Genomic DNA, 16936 nt, shown 5'->3' on the forward strand with positions numbered 1-16936 from the left:
AGTATCCATTCCCAGAACCACCTCAATGAACAGGTGCAGAAAGGTCATCAATGAAGGGCAAAGGGCTTTAAGGATTATACAGGGCTAGGCCTGGCTCTCCTCCCCAGGTCAGTAAGAGCAATGTAGGGTGTGTGTGTGGTGACTGGCACCAGTGGCTCATATCTATCATATCTATAATCCTACCTACTCAGGAGGCTGAGACCCTGAAGATCATGTTGGAAGTAGCCCAGGCAGGAAAGTCCTTGAGAGCCTTATTTCCAAGTAACCACAAAAAGCCAGAAGAAGAGGCATGGCTCAAGTGGTAGAGTGCCACACTTGAGTGGAAAAAGCTAAGGGATAGTGCTCTGTCCCTGAGTTTAAGCTCCAGTACTGGAGCACACGCATTCGCTTGTGCGCGTGCGCTCACGCACACACACACACACGCCCCTCCCCCAGGAAAACAACAGTGCCACAGCAAACATCCACTTGTTGAGTCTCCAAATGGGCAATCTCACTTATTAAAGAAAGGCAGAGGCGCTGTGGCTCAAGTGGTAGAGAGCTCGCCTTGAGCTGAAGAGCTGAGGGACAGCGCCCAGGCCCAGAGTTCAAGCCCCACGACCGACAAAAAAAAAAAGAAAGGCTCACTGAGTCAGACTTCAGAGAAAACAGTAGGGTCTTTGAACAAAAACCTAATTTGTTCTCCACCAGTAATTCTGCTGTGCCAAGTCTCAGCAAACAGGTCCCGGGGAACACACACAGGCTCCAGAACCCACCTGGTGGCAATGTGCAGTCATTGCACCTAGAGGTGCCTCACGTGGGATTGCTGTCCTGAATTCACACCATTGTGAGTAAACTCAGAGTTTTTCTTTTTCTTTTCTTTTCTTTTCTTTCTTTTTTTTTTTTGTGCCAGTCTATGAGCTTGAACTCGGCATGGGCGTGGTCCCTGAGCTTTTTTTGCTCTAAAGCTGGCACTCTACCACTTGTACCATAGCTCCACTGCCAGCTTTTTGGTAGTTTATTGGAGATAAGAGTCCCATGGACTTTCCTGCCCAAGCTGGCTTTGAACCTCAATCCTCAGATCTCAGCCTCTTGGGTAACTAGGTGACAGTCGTGAGCCACCACTGCCTGGCCATTCAGATCTTTTGCAAAAGCAATCCGTTTCTGATAGAGGAGACTGCAATGAATAAACAAGTAAGAAAATTCAAAGACAAGACATTCAACAGTATCCAGTGGTAAAAGAGGATTTGGTGGGAGAATTATTCATGACAATGAGGTCAGGGACGCCTTCCCTGAGGAAGACAAAGATAGGAGAGGAGGCGCCAGCTAAACAAAGATCTGGGAGAGGAGGCTCCATGCCAAAAAGGCCCAAAGCTAAGTGATCTGGGGTGGTAGTGAGTGTGGCGCTCGTGAAACGGAGGGGAGGCCAGAGTGTCTGGCTGCAGCATGGTGAGGGATGGGCAGAGTGTTCAGAGTAAAGTGAGGTCCCAGACAGCCAGGGACGCCACAATGATGAGTTTGGATTTTATTCTTAGTGTACAGGGAAGTTTGCCAGAGCATTTTAAGCAGGAAAGTGATTTAATATGATCTGTGTTTTAAAAGCTCCCTCTGGCTGCTAGATGGAGTTTGGAAGGGGTGTGGGGAGGGGAAGGGGGGGAAAACACATGTAGAATTAGGAAGGCCAGCTAGGAGGTCATTCTAGTTACCCTAGCGAGAGAGGAGACAAACAGATCTCCGAGGATGGCTGTGTAGATTCTCAGAGGAGGGATAGAAGCATGTGGCTGGCGGCCATCTGCTATGTTGTTTAGTCCTTCATGGGCCTCCATTTTCTCCTATATAAACAGGAATCCACAAAGGCAACCCTGCCACAGGCTCGGTGAACTTGAGTACTGGGTAGAGGAGCTGGGTTAGAGTTATGTCCCTCTCCCAGGGATTGAACCTGAGTGGTTTCAGTACTAAATCCCCATTGGTCTAGGACACACCACCCAAATGCTTCTTCCAGAGCTGCCTGGGCAAGGCTGTGGCTCAGAGGACACAGTCGCCCGCTACTGGCCACAGCTGGGCTCAAGATGGACAGGTCTTTATCTGTACTAGCAACTGCCTCCTGGTGGCCAGGAGAGCAAAGGTCCAGCTGCCCACTTTGTAATAGGGTTGGCTTTTCTTTTTCCTTTCCTTTCCTTTCTTTTCCTTCCCTTCTCTCCCCTTCCCTTCCCTTTCCTTTCCTTTCCTTCTTTTTTTTTTTTGTGCTAGTGCTCAGGCTTGAACTCAGGACTTGGGCGCTGTCCCTTAGCTTTTTCACTCAAGGTTGGTGCTTTACTACTTGAGCCACAGCACCACTTTCAGATTTTTTTCAGGTTCATTGGAGCCAAGTCTCATGGATTTGTCTGCCTGAGCTGACTTTGAGCCACCATCAGGTCTTGGTCAGTAGTTAGGATTAGAGGCGCAATTAAGTCATCTGTCCTAGCTTATTAAATTTTCTTTAGAATCTTGCTGTGCTGCAAGCTTTGTAGGGCAAGAGAAAGTGGTGAGCAATAGAGAGTAGGGAGAAGGGACCAGGGAAATAGTCTTGCTAAATAGGATAAAAGCACATAAATGACACCTGTTCATCCATTGCCCAATCCTTAGAATGGTGCAGGGCACACAGAATTCAGTTTCCTGAGTAGATACAAAAGATCGTTGTAGGAAGATCTTTGTATTACCCATGCACTTGACTTCCCAACCAGATATGCCTGCCATGCAAGGTTTGGTTGGCTTTCTTAGGTGATTTTTATTTTTAATTTTTATTTTAACTTATTATTATTATTATTATTGTTGATAGGCCCGTGGGGCCTGAACTCTGGGCCTGGGCACTGCCTCTCAGCTCTTCAGCTCAAAGCTAGAGCTCTACACTTGAGCCACAGCACCACTTCTGGCTTTTTCTGCTTGTGTGGTGCTGAGGAATCAAACCCAGGGCTTCATGCATGCAAGGCAAGCACTCTACCACTGAGCCACCTTCCCAGCCCCCCCTTTTTTTTTTGTTGGTCATGTAGCCTGGACTCTGGGCCTGGGCGCTGTTCCTCAGCTCTTCAGCTCAAAGCTAGAGCTCTACCACTTGACCATAGCACACCACTTCTTGCTTTTTCTGCTTATGTGGTGTTGAGGAATCGAACCCAGGGCCTCATCCATGCAAGGCCACCTACCCAGCCCATCATTTTTATTTTAATTTTTACAAAAATGCTAGAGTAAATCAGCTTGAGAGGACTGAGGAGCTATGTTTGAGGGTGCAGGTGATGGCTGGAACACGCACCAATACGGAAGCTGTAATACACAAATCTGGGGCTACCGGGAAGGGCTTTTCCTCTGTTCAAGTAGATCCCACTCCCTTCCCAACTCTCTTATGTAAACTCATATAAAATACCAAATAACCTGTTTGGAGTTGAACAGAAATTCAGAGGTCTATTTCTCAAGCACCTCAAACACCTGGAAAACAATAAGTAGGCTGGTGATGATGATAAAAAGTTAGATTAAAAAGTCTTAGGCCACACAACGTGAGGCTAATATTGCACAGGTGCTTCCTTGCCAACAGTAAATATGGCAACTACGCCGCCCTCTGTCCCTTCAGGTGAACTCAAAGCTTGCCAGTAGTCAACATGGCCGCAAGACCCTGCGTTCCTATTGGTTGCTGTTCTGAGGCCCCGCCTCTCCGTCCGCTGGCTCCCAGGCAAACTGCGCCTGCGCAAGTCAGTGGCGCTAAGATGGCGCTGGAGATGAGGCTTCCAGTGGTTCGCAGGCCTCTCAGCGAGAGCCTGGGCCGCGACTCTAAGAAACACCTGGTGGTGCCGGGGGACACGATCACTACGGACACGGGCTTCATGCGGTACGTGGGGACTTGGGGCCCCCGGGGCCGCAGGGAACGGCAGCGGGGCTCGCTGCACGTGGCCTGCCGGCCCGCACCCAAGACATCCCGCCCCTTTGCGCGGGCTCCGCCGCGGAGCCGCGCGGTCGTCCGCGTCCCGAGCTTGAGCTCCCCACTTCCTGAACCGCGCGTCGATTTCTGCGGGGATCGCGGAATCCCGGTCCCTGGCGGCGGGACTTCTGGGTCCCCCGCGGAAGCCACGGTCTTTGACCGTTCTTTACTTTCCTGCTGTGTGCGGGGACCCCGGCTGTCCCCCCCCCCCCGCCCCCAGTGTGGTCTCAGGGTCGTGCTCATAGCGCGACCCCCCAGACAAGGGTTTCCTTAGGTTGCATGGACTGGCCTTGAACTGGCTTGTGCAGCCTAGGCTGGCCTCGAACTCCACGTCCTGCTGTCTGCCTGCCTCTGCCTCCCAAATGCGAGCACCACCACGCCTGGCAAAGGGGATTGGTTTTGAATCCGCTAATATTTGGGGCTTAGGGCAAACCTTGTGGCTGCTTGCATCTAATTATACAAACTTTGCATTTCAGAGCAGAACAGATGTGGGACTAAAACTGGAGTTCTGGTCCTGCTACCTTGTTACCAGCTCCTTTGCCTCTCTCCAGGGTGGGCTCCCTCATCTGTTAGTAGTGAGAACAGTAGCTGTTTTTAGCACCAGAGTTAAATGACATCATAAGAAAAGTCGCAAAATCCAACATTAATAATGGTCGATTACAGTATTGATAGTTCAATTCTGGTGAGCTTTTATTTTTATTTTATTCTTTAATACAGGAACGTAAATAAGGAAGGCTACAACATTTGTAGCATTGCCTTTACAGCTTTTAGTTTCGGATTATTGGATACTAGAATGTTAGGATTCATTCTGACATTATTTTATTTTTGTCGGGGCTTGAACTCTGGACCTGGGTGCTGTCCCTCAGCTCTTCAGTTCAAGGCTAGCACTCTACCACTTAAGCCACAGCACCACTTCTGGTTTTCTGAATGGTTTATTGCAGATTAAGAGTCATGACCTTTCCTGCCCAGGCTGGCTTTGAACCGACAATCCTCAGATCTCAGCCTCCTGAGTAGCTAGGATTACAGGCATGAGCCCTGGGTGCCTGGCTCATTCTGACATACTTTTAACCCATATTTTGTGCAATTGGGGTATGACACTGAAAAAAGTAAAAATCTCTATCCTGATGGAATTTATTTAACAGGGAGAGACCAGTAATAAACAATAAACAAGCTGGGTACTGGTGGCCAACTGCACAGGAGACTGAGATTTGAGGTTCAAGGCCAATCTCAGATGCAAAAATTGGGGAAACTCCTATCTCCAGTTAATCAACAAAAGGCTAGATGTGGAGGTGTGGCTTAAGTGGTAGAGCACCAGCCTTGAGCAAAAAAGGTAAGGGACACCGCCCAGGCCCTGAGTTCAAACTCTAGTACAATAACACGAGTAAGTTAAACAAAAACAATAGGCGTGAGTTAGTTATTCAGAACATTAATTGATAGTTATAGTGGGAAAAGAGTGGACATGTGGCTACAGGGTGGATACCAGGTGATGAGGTAGGCTTGCTGGAGAAGGTGACGTTTGAGTAAGATGACTTGTCCAGACAGATGTTCGTGTAGCTCTTCCAGGAGAGCTGGTCCTGTTAAGTTTGAGGAATATATTACTCCCTTCCCTCCTTCCCTCCCTTCCTCCCTCCCTCCCTCCCTTCCTTCCTTCCTTTTTTGTGGTATTGGGGTTTGAACTCAGGGCCTTGTGCTTGCTAGACACTTGAGCCATACCTCCAGCTCTGTTTGCTTTAGGTTGTTCTTGAGAGAGGTTCTTGTGCTTTTTGCCTTTTCTCCTGTCCTCATGATCTTAGCATGAACCACCACACCTGGCGTATTTGTTAATATAGAGTCTCACTACCCCCCCTCCGCACCCCCCCCTTCCCTCCAGTCTCAAAGCCTGGTTTCTCTGCTTCTTGCCTATCTATCTGCCTGTGAGTAACTGGCCTTAATCATCACATTGTTAATGGGAGAGGTGACCTTCGGCGTGACACTGGAACCCTGTGTTATAACAGAGGTCATGGAACGTATATGGGGGAAGAGAAGCTCCTTGCGTCTGTGGCTGGCTCTGTGGAGAGAGTGAACAAGCTGATCTGCGTGAAAGCTCTGAAAACCAGGTGAGAAGAGAAGGTGTGGATTCCCCTTGTACAGCAGGTCATCGCTGCCTCCCCTTAGTTCCTACCCCTTCCTTGTCCACCTGCCGTCTGCCCCATCCAGTTGGAGGTCTGGGATATTGAGTGCTACTAGAGGAAGGGTGGTAGAGGGTAGTTTAGCAGTGGTCAGTGCAGCTTCCCTCGGTCACCTGACCTCAGAAAATAGCATGACCTACCTAGAGGGCTTTTGTTAGAATTCATGGAATGATGCATGGAACATACTTCCAGCAAGGTCAGTACCTAGAAGTGGTCATTAACACTTAGGGAAGCCAGGGGAGTTGGTACGGATGGCGACAGAAGAGCAGGAGCTGAGCTGGGTGGACTGCTGATCTGTCTGGTAGCCATGGTGAGCTTTTGGGCTTCCACTGTGATCCAGGAAGCTGCTAGCAAAGGGGAGGAGAAGAGGTGGGCTGTGATCTGAGTTAGGTTATTTTTGTGTGCTTATACCTGATCTTTAATTCTGGGCCTGGCGCTCCTGCTCTGCTTTCTTGTTTTTTTGTTTTTTGTTTTTTTGGGGGGGGTCCCATCATGGGGCCTGAGCGCTGTTGCTCAGCTCTTCAGCTCAAAGCTAGCGCTCTACCACTTGAGCCACAGCGCCACTTCCGGCTTTTTTTTCCTGCTTATGTGGTGCTGAGGAATCAAACCCAGGGCCTCAGGCATGCAAGGCAAGCGCTCTGCCACTGAGCCACCTTCCCAGCCCTCCTGCTCTGCTTTCTTGCTTCTCACAGCTGACTCACTCGAGCCATGCCCCTAGTACCACATTTTTGGTGATTAGTTGGAGATGGAGACTTGTATACTTTCTTGCCCTAGGTGGCTTCGAACCACAGTCCTCCAGGTCTCAGCTTCCTGAGAAGCTAGGATTACAGGCATGAGATACCAGTGCCTGGCTGACTTAGGTTTTAATCTGATTGTCGTTGGTGTGCTGGGGACATTGAAGCAGGATGGGGCCAGGTTTAGGGACATGGCTTAGAGAACTGTAATGTGAAGGGATGGCAGCACGGAGGTGGTGTACTCTGCTTCCCTGCAAAGCAGGGGCAGGGCAGGGGTGATTGAAGCTAAAGGAACTACTTGGCATTTGGTGATTTGTGTGCAGATCTCTCTTGCTGCTTCCCCCACATCTCTGAAGGTGCTCCATGTTGTGAGAAAGCCTGTTGGCTGATGGGCGCCTTCTGTTTTGTGTTTCAGATACAACGGTGAAGTAGGAGACATTGTAGTGGGCAGAATCACAGAGGTAAAGCCGATGCTGCTGGGTTTTATGAAGCGGAGGCAAGCTAGTGGCGTAGAAGCCTTTGGCTTTTGTGTGGCCTGCAGCTTGTTCCACTAAATTAATTGGTTGCTTAGGGTGTGAGCTGCCCCGGAGTGTGTCTAGGTGTGACTCTTGCTCCTAGGTTCAGCAGAAGAGGTGGAAGGTGGAGACTAACTCTCGGTTGGACTCAGTCTTGCTGCTTTCGTCCATGAACCTGCCTGGAGGAGAGCTGGTAAGGGCCTCCAGGGGCCTAGCACGGTGCAGGTGGCCAGCAGGAGCTGGTCAGGGGCTTCGCCCTGCCAGTGTTTTGCTTTGTGCAGAGGTAGCTGTTCCTGTTGTCTATGAGGTGTGCTGCCTGGCGCATGCAGGCTTTAGACCTGCCCCTGCCTCCCCGCACACACAGCAGCTGGCGTGGGGTAAGAGCAGGGACATCCACTCGGAGAGGTGCTTAGATCCTGGTGCTGATCGTTTTCCCTTCGCCACATAAGCTTCCCACAGTGAAGGCGTGCCTCAAAAAGTTATCTGTAAGCATGGCACTGGTGGCTTCTGCCTGTCATCCTACTAGCTGCTCAGGAGGCTGAGATCTGAGGATCTCGGTTCAAAGCCAGCCTGGGCAGGAAAGCCTGTGAGACTCTGATCTCCAATAAACCACCAGAAAACTGGAAGTGGCCCTGTGGCTCATAGTGATAGAGTGCTAGCCTTGCGCTGAAGAGCTGGGGGACAGCGCCCAGGCCCAGAGTTCAAGTCCCACAACTGCCCTCCGCTCCCCTCCCCCCCAAAAAAAGTTATTTGTAGATTAAGTTTCGGTGAATTGAATGACATTTATTCCAGACAGCTGTAGCCTTTTGTGTACTACCTGCCTCAGTTCAGCCTGTCTTACAGACAGCACTCTGTGCTCACTCCTGTGGGAAATGCCAGGAGCTTCCAGGCTGGCAGGGAACAAGCGTGTGCCACGTGAATGATTAATTCCAGAGAGGAGCTCATAGGAAAGACTGGCATTGGAGTTGATTGTTGAAGGATAGAAGTGAGTTTGGGAAAATGACGTGGGCTCAGAGCAGGCGCTGTAGGAGCAGGTGCTATCATGGAAGGGCTGGGTTAGCTGAGGGGTTTCAGAGAGCAGGCGAGGCATTTGAACGTGGGAGGGAGGGAGGGTGGGGCTTCCTCCTGGAGAGTCCCGATCACCTCCTTCCCCAGGGGCCTAGGGTCCCCCTCCTGCCCTCATGTTTAAATAGCAGGGCTGACTTCGAAGATATCAGGAGGCGAAATCCAGAAGTGGTGAAGGAGCTCTCTGAGGACCTGACTCAAGTAACATGGTTGTTTTTTGTGTATTTCAGAGGAGGAGATCAGCAGAAGATGAGCTTGCCATGAGAGGTTTCTTGCAGGAAGGGGACCTCATCAGTGTATCCTTGTGTCCTAGCCTCCTGTTGTGCCCCCACCCCCACCCCACAGGACCGGAAATGGAGATGTCCTTTATGTCAGCTGTGCTGGATGTCTTCTATGACAGGAGGGACCAGAGTCCTGCGTCAAGTGTCCAGGGCTCTGCTGTGGTCTTTCTCTGGTTCCTTTTTTGTATGTGTGCTAGTATTGGAACTTGAATTTAGGGCCTAGGCATTGTCTGAGTTTTTTTGCTCAAGACTGGCACTCTACCACTTGAACTCCATTTCTTGTGTGTGGGTGTGCCAGTCCTGGGGCTTGAACTCAGGGCCTTGGCACTGTTTCTGAGTTTTTGTGCTCAAGGCTAGTGCTGTATCACTTTGAGCTACAGTTCTACTTCTGGCTTTTTGGTAGTTGATTGAAGTCATGCAGACTTTCCTGCCTGGGCTGGCTTTGAACCGTGATCCTTAGATCTCAGCTTCCTGAATAGCTAGGATTACAGGTGTGAGCAACTGGAGCCTGGCCACACTTATTTCTTGTTGGTTAATTGGAGATAAGAGTCTCCTGGATTTTCTTGCAGGGTTAGCTTTGAAACTATTTTAAGATTTTAGCTTCCTGGTTAGCTAGGATTACAAGTAAAAGCTACCAGTGCCTGGCTTGTTTCATTTGTATGTGTGCACTCACAGGTGTGTGTATGTGTGTGCATGTGTGTGCATGTGTGTGTGCTAATACTGGGCTTGAATTTGTCCTTGTACTGTCTTAGCTTTTTTTAATTTTTATTTATTTTTATTTTTTTGGGTCCGGTCATGGGCCTGAACTCTGGGCCTGGGCGCTGTCCCTCAGCTCTTCAGCTCAAGGCTAGCTCTCTACCACTTGAGCCACAGTGCCACTTCTGGCTTTTTTTTTCTGCTTATGTGGTGCTGAGGAATGGAACCCAGGGCCTCATGCATGCAAGGCAAGCGCTCTACCACTGAGCCACCTTCCCAGCCCCTGTCTTAGCTTTTATGCTCAAGGCTGATGGTCTGCCACTTGAGCCATGAGTTGGTTCTGCTTTTTTTTGTTGTTGTTGGCCATGGGCCTCGAACGCTGGGCCTGAATGCTGTCCCTCAGCTCTTAGCTCAAGGCAAGCACTCTACCACTTGAGCTACAGCTCCACTTCCGGTTTTCTGGTGGTTTACCGGAGCTAAGAGTTTCACGGACTTTCTTGCCTGGGCTGGCTTTGAACCGTAATCCTCAGATCTCAGCCTCCTGAGTAGCTAGGATTATAGGCGTGAGCCACCGGTGCCTGCTGGTTCTGGCTTTTTGCTGGATAATTGGAGATGAGTCTCTCAGAGTTGTCTGCCTGGACTGGCTCTAATCCTTGATTTCAGTCTTCTGAAGAGCTAGGATTACAGATGTGAGCACCAAGCTTCTCTGCCTCCTTAATTCAGGAAGATGCCTTAGCGCTGTTCAGACCCCTCTTGTAACTCTAACCTGTATAGCCTTGTGGTCTGGGTTGTAATAGGCTGGACTTGGGCTTTGTTAATGGTGGTTTTGTTGTTGTTGTTTCATTTTTTATGGTAGTACGAGGGTTTGTACCAGGACCTTGTGCTGGCAAAACCAGATTAGCCACTCCTGCCCTTTTGCCTTTTTGCTTTTGGTTATATTTTAGTGTCTTGCATTCTTGCTGAGACCTGGACTGCAGTCCTCTTTATTCCTCTTGTGTAGCTGAAATGATGGGTGTGTCCTAACACATCTCACTTATTGATTCAGATGGGGACTCAAAATCTTTTTGCCCTGCCTGGCCTCAAACTGAGACCCTCCTGAGTATCTGAGATTACAGGCATAAGCCATCATGCCCAGCCTATCCAGGGGGTGGAAAGGCTGTTGGAGACAGGAGGGGAAGACAGAGGTGGGGAGGCAGGTAATGCCAGAGCAGGCTGCAAGGTTACCATTTGTTCCTTCACCAGCACCCTGGCCAGGCTGAGGTCCAGGCGGTGTTCTCAGATGGCGCTGTCTCTTTGCACACGAGGAGTCTGAAATATGGAAAGGTAAGTTGAATTCTTGCCATTTCAATTTATCAACAGACTTCAAGACCATTTCAGATTCTCAGAGCTCCCGGCCGTGTTGTCTGCAATAAAGAACCCAAGTAGGCCGGGTGCCAAGTGGCTCCCACCTGTCATCCTAGCTGCTTAGGAAGCTGAGATCTGAAGAGTAGGGTTCAAAGCCAGCCCTGGCAGGAAAGGCTGTAAGACTCTTATCTCCAATAAACCACCAGAAAACCAGAAGTGGCACTGTGACTCAAGTGGTAGAGCACTCACCTTGAGCTGGAGAGCTGAGGGACAGTGCCCAGGCTCAGAGTTCAAGCCCCACGACCGACCAAAAATAAAAGAGTCCAAGGATAGCCTGGACTATATAACAAGACTGTGTCAAGGAAAATGGGGAAAGGGTTGTAGTTTAGTTCTACCGCCAGCATCTCGTAGCCTGCCCCTGTGCCCAGAGCCTAGTGGGAGGAGTGGGCATTTCCATGGTTCACAGCACTGTTAAGCTTAGCCTTTTCCAGTTGAGATGGTTCTGGTAGAAGAGCCCCACTGCCTGGAGCTGGCCCAGCTGAGGCGGTCCTTGGAACAGGGAAGCCAGGGCTGTATCTAGAGCGGTCCAGCCTCTGGTCCTGCTTGGAGAGACACATTTTTTTTTGGTCGGTTGTGGGGCCTGAACTCTGGGCCTGGGCACTGTCCCTCAGCTCTTCAGCTCAAGGCTAGTGCCCTACCACTTTCTGGTCCTGCTTGGAAAGAGTTGTACATCATCTAAGCCTCGACAGGCATTCACTGCTTTTCTCTGAGGTTACGTTGCTGAACAGACATGCGTACATCCTGAGGCACATGATGCCGTGCTGCATGTGTGTGCTGGCTTTGTCTTAGTGAGCAGCTTCCCGGGTCCCCCTGCCATATATGTGTACTTGAGGTGGGGGCTGAAGGCCGTGCTGTGCGCCCTTTCCCAGCAGCACTCGGGCCTGGAACCGGCCTGCTAGGACCAGCTCTTGACCAAAGCAGTGACACATCTCGTGGGGAAGATGAGTGCTTGGGGTTGAGGCCGAGGAAGGTCCTGGGACGGGACAGCATTCCCTGGCTGGTGGCAGGTTCCAGCCTCCCCAGCAGCCAGCATTTTATACAAAGAAGAAGACAAAGGGAAAGTCTGACAGCCTCTCGCTTAGGCTGGCTTTGAACCCCAATCCTTAGATCTCAGGGCCCTTAGTAACTAGGATTACAGGTGTGAGCCTCTGGTCCCTGCCTTCCTTTTTGGGGAGAATGTGTAAAGGGTCTCTGGGTTCAGAGGCGCAGGCGTTGTAAACAGCAGGTGCAGCGGTGAGGGGGCAGGATGCTGGTTTGGACACGCCGGTGAGCGGTGTTGTTAAGCCACTCTATTCACCTTGCCCATGGTCCACGCTGACCAGGCCTCGCATCTGTGTGTCTAGCTAGGTCAGGGCGTTTTGGTGCAAGTGTCGCCCTCTCTGGTGAAGCGGCAGAAGACTCACTTCCATGACTTGCCCTGCGGAGCCTCGGTAATTCTGGGTAACAACGGCTTCATCTGGATCTATCCGACCCCCGAGCACAAAGACGAGGATGCTGGGGGCTTCATTGCCAACCTGGAGGTGAGGAAGTGCCGTGGGCATGGAGCCACGGTCTCTACCCCGTGGCATGTGTGTGTGTGATTTTGTCAGATGAACACAAGATGTTCCTGTCCTGGCAGTCTAGCTTAGGAGACCACCGTGTCTACTCCATCAGTCTATGTCGGGCAGTGGCTGGAACGCCGCTGTGCTGAGCCTGCCTATTTGTGATTGCTGGGGTCAGGATGAGTTTGGGGTTCTGTCTGGGGGTGTTCTGAACACTCTTGCTTGTGGAGATGCGTAGTTGCAGTGTATTTGCCGGAGCACCACTGAACAAGCCTCTGCTTGGTCTCCTTCAGATGTAGCTGTTTGACAGACGTGAAGTCCCCAAGGTCTGGGGTGTGATCTCTTTTCTGTGACTTCCGGGGCTGTTCACTTACTGTGGTCCTGCATATCTTCCCCCGACTCCTGTGTCCCCTCGCAGCCTGTCTCTCTTGCTGATCGAGAGGTGATCTCCCGGCTCCGGAACTGCATTGTCCTGCTGGTGACCCAGAAGATGCTGCTCTATGACACCAGTATCCTGTACTGCTACGAGGCGTCCCTCCCCCATCAGGTATCCCCTGCTGCCCGTCCCTCCCCTGCCAGATACCCCTGCTCCCCGTCTCTCCTCCATCAGGTACCCCTGCTCTCCGACCTTCCCTCGTCAGGTACCCCTGCTCCCCATCCCTCTGCCCCGGAGCTGTTCCTGTGTCTCCTCAGTCAGCAGCCTGTGTCCCATGCATTTCACCTGTCTGTGCATCATTGGGAACTGGTTTAGTGTTGTCTTGCAGATCTTTCCCCAGGACACTCAATGTCCAGTCTGGCTAGGGATTGGGGACGGGGGGTGGAGGTGGGTGTTAGGTTGGACTTGTTGATGACCGCAGCCTGCTTGACTTGGTTTTCCCCATACCAAATTATATACCTCTCTTTGACAGTACTGGGATTTGAACTTGGGGCTTCACACTTGGTAGGCAGATGTTCTACCATTTGAGCCCCACATCTATACTCTTGTTTTTTTTGTGTGTGTATATTGGTATTGGGCCTTGAACTCAGGACCTTACATTCTTGCTTGGCTTTCTTGCTCATGACGGGTGCTCTACCACTTGAGCCACAGCTCACTCAGTCTTGTGGATTTTTCTGCCCAGTCTGGTTTTGAACTGTTACCATCTAGGTTTTAGCCTACTAAATATCTAGTATTATAGGGATGAGGCACTAGCATCTAGCTTACTTTATTAATTTCTTCAGTTAGAGTCTTGTTTTTTGGTCCCAGCTCCCCTGAACGTAATCCTATTACCTATGACTTTCAGGTACCTGGGATGACAGTTGCGAATTACCACAAGTGGCTCATTTTTTGTGGATGGGGGTCTCATTACCTTTTTGCTAGGGATGGCTTCAAATCATGATCCACCAATTTCTTACTTCCCAAGTAGCTGAGATTACAGGTGTAAGCCTTTGCACCTGGCATCAACTATCTTATTAATGAAAGTTAGAATATCTTTGTTCCTGTCCGCTAGACCCCAGGCAGTCTTGCTGACTGGTCAAGCCATGTCTGGCAATACTTAAGAGTCTGATAAAGGCACAGGATACAGAAGGTTTATATTCAATGTGCTTAGTTTCTGCATTTGGATTGATGATTGGTTTATAGAACCAAAACAAAGATGATTCTTTTTCAGATCAAAGACATCTTGAAGCCAGATGTAATGGAGGAGATTGTACTCGAGACACGCCAGCGGCTTTTAGAACAGGAGGGCTGAGGAGGGGCTCCTGAAGATGGGACTGTGGACCTCGCTGGAGATGTGGATGGGACAAGTCGGTGGCCTCGGATGGATCTGACATTCTTTACTCGCCTGCTTCTCTGCCACATGGCTGCCTTCAGCTCAGGGCCTGCCCACTGCTGTGCTATGCTGGTGCAGCCTGGGTGGAAGTGAACGCTGCCCCTGGCCCCTTGGGTCCTGGCTGAGTCCTGGTGCAGCTGTTGGTTTTTAGGTCCTTCAGAGTGAGCAGCATCCAGTTAGATGACACCGTCCCCCTTGGCCTCAATTCTGGAATAATATGGAATTCTTGTCTTCCACTCCCTGTCACAAGGCGCGTGCCTGGTGAGGTAGTCAATAGAAAACACGGCATTGCCAGCCACTTTATCACTTTTTTACTTTTGCTTTTTTTTTTTCCCGGTCATGAGGCCTGAACTCTGGGCCTGGGCGCTGTCCATCAGCTCTTCAGCTCAAGGCTAGCACTCTACCACTTAAGCCTCAGCCCCACTTCCGGCTTATGTGGTGCTGAGGAATTGAACCCAGGGCCTCATGCATGCAAGGCAAGCACTCTACCACTGAGCCAACTTCCCAGCCCATACTTTCGCTTTTTGTATGTGCTGGAGCTGGGGCTTGAACTCAGGGCCTGAGTGCTGGCTCTTAGGTTTTTAACTCAAGGCTGATGCTTTACCATCTGAGCCACACCTCCGCTTCTAAATTTTGGTTAGGTAATTGGAGAGGACTCTCACGGACTTTTCCTGTCCAGGCTGGTATTGAACCTTGATCCTGGAATCTCAGCCTCCTGAGGATCTAGGATTACAGGCTTGAGCCAAAATCAATAAGTTTAAGACTGTCATTGGTACCGGTAGCCCCGCAGCGCAATAAAGCTCGGCCTTTTGCTAGACTGGAATCTCATCTCCTGCGTGTCCCTGTGTTAGAGTTGAGGGATACACCAGGCTGCCTTACCTGTAATGCTTTTGAGGATGCTCTGAGCACTTTGGGGGTACTTTGATCAATATGAAGAAAACATAAAAATGGAGATAGGGAAAGCAAAGCTGTTTTTTTCCTGTAATGAATGATTTCACTTCTGAATAATTGAGAGTTAAAAGATAGAAACCAGATACTACAGTTTGGAAGAATGTTGGATTCTGCTTAAAAAATACAGTGTTCTGTCTGGGTGCCTGTGACTCACACCATTAATCTCAGGAGGTTGAGATCTGAGGATTCATGGTTTGAAGCCAGCCTGGGCAGGAAAGTTCATGAGACTCATCTCCAATTAACCACCAAAAAAGCCAGAAGTGGAGCTGTGGCTTGTAGAGTTCTCGCCTTCAGCAAAAAACACTCAGGGATGGTGCCCAGGCCCTGTTGGTAAAGTAAGCCCCTAGACTCGGGTGCATATGCACATATATACAATTGGTGTCCTAAGATAGTTTTAGGAAACGTGTACACCAGTACTAGCGCTTAAACTCAGGGCCTAGTTGCTGTCTCTGAGTATTCACTCAAGGCTAGAACTTTCACGTGTCACTCCAACTTCCAGCTTTGTTGTGGCTTTTCCTGTCCTCACTGGCTTTGAAGTGTGGTCCTCAGCTCTGAGCCTCTTGAGTAGCTAGGATTACAGTAGTGAGCCGCCATGCCCAGCCTGGGAAACAGTTGTGGAAAGTTCTGTATGTGCATGTATTGTATGTAATATATCAGAACACTTTTGCTTAGGGTGTTCGGTGCAGGGTAGCTGCGTATAACAGCCGAGGCTCAGCGGCTTCGCCATCTTGGCTGAAGGGGTGCCAGGACGGCAAATCCCTATGGCTTCAGTGCTACCCACTACCCTGCACTTTAGCTCTCTTGCATCAGATGGCATGTTTCTTTGTAGCACCCTCCAGTAGGCAGCTTTTTATTTCACTTCTGCGTTAGCCACCTACTTTGAGGAGTTTGCAGACACCTGCATATTTCTGTAGGCTGAAAGGCAACTTTAGGTAGGCTCACCTGTCATATTTCTGTGAATATGCAGGCTGAATTCCTCCTGACAGAGGGGTCCCTCCTCGCCTGGCTTTTTCCAAGCTGCCAGCAGAATGGTGATCTCCCATTCCCGCAGAAATGCAAAGGTCTGAAAGCACCTCTTGGTGATGGGCTGCTTCCAACAGCCCACAAGGGGGCGCTCCTGTGAAATGTAACATCAGTATAAAGATAATAATATACGAGCCTGAAGAGATTTGCTTAATATGGGGGAACATTTTGTTAGTCATTTTCTGGGTTTTAAGTTCTAGTTTTAAAGTCTTTTAAGTATGCTGTAGTGTTATAACAGGCTTTAAGCACGGCCATGTATTTGTAGAAAAATGTATAGTTGGCATAGTACTCCCCTAGATCCAGAAAACCGGTCAATGTGATAACTGGGCCTCAAGGTCATTCCTGAGGCTGCAGGTCAAGTGCAGTTGACTTCCGCCTGCGAAGGGCTCTGAAACCTAGCAAGGTCTAGTTTATCTCAGAGTAACTGAATAAAGCCACAGTGATGGCCCAAGTGCCAACTCAGAATTTAGATGGCCAATCTGGGGCAGCTTAAGCTTTAAAGGCATCAAAGCCATCCCCTATAAAGGAGGCCAATTTGAACTGATTGAAAATTTATGAATCTGGACATTTAGTGTCCAGCACAGGCTCTGATCCAAGCCATCCCCTATAAAGGAGGCCAATTTGAACTGATTGTGAAAATTTATGAATCCAGACATTTAGTGTCCAGCACAGGCTCTGATCCTGTGTGTGGATTGATGATTGTTTTGATTATTACTGTAGCCCTGTAGTCCAGGTACTCAGTAGATGATTGGTTTTTGTTTTTTTTTTGGGTCCAGTCGTGGGGCCTGAACTCTGGGCCTGGGCGCTGTCCCTCAGCTCTTCAGCTCA

The 16936-nt window shown here is 49.9% G+C and overlaps 1 protein-coding gene across 2 annotated transcripts; it reads left to right on the top strand.

Annotated features, from left to right (window-relative positions):
* Positions 1-3685: 3685 nt before the first annotated feature.
* Positions 3686-14951, top strand: Exosc2 (exosome component 2). 2 transcript variants are annotated; one of them, XM_070014852.1, is made up of 9 exons: positions 3686-3832; positions 5917-6018; positions 7240-7285; positions 7443-7532; positions 8635-8700; positions 10636-10704; positions 12129-12305; positions 12745-12873; positions 13973-14951. In XM_070014852.1, exons 1-9 carry the CDS (start codon positions 3711-3713, stop codon positions 14051-14053), a joined length of 882 nt encoding a protein of 293 aa, XP_069870953.1. In that variant the 5' UTR covers positions 3686-3710; the 3' UTR covers positions 14054-14951. The 2 variants fall into 2 exon arrangements, with proteins under 2 accessions (XP_069870953.1, XP_069870954.1); XM_070014853.1 differs by lacking the exon at positions 8635-8700 and having other exon boundaries at positions 3711-3832; positions 10624-10704.
* The last annotated feature ends 1985 nt before the right edge of the window (positions 14952-16936 follow it).

The sequence above is a fragment of the Dipodomys merriami genome, unplaced genomic scaffold (genome assembly GCF_024711535.1).
Source record: "Dipodomys merriami isolate MVZ:Mamm:240054 unplaced genomic scaffold, mDipMer1.0.p SCAF_11, whole genome shotgun sequence".
Lineage (NCBI taxonomy): Eukaryota > Metazoa > Chordata > Mammalia > Rodentia > Heteromyidae > Dipodomys > Dipodomys merriami.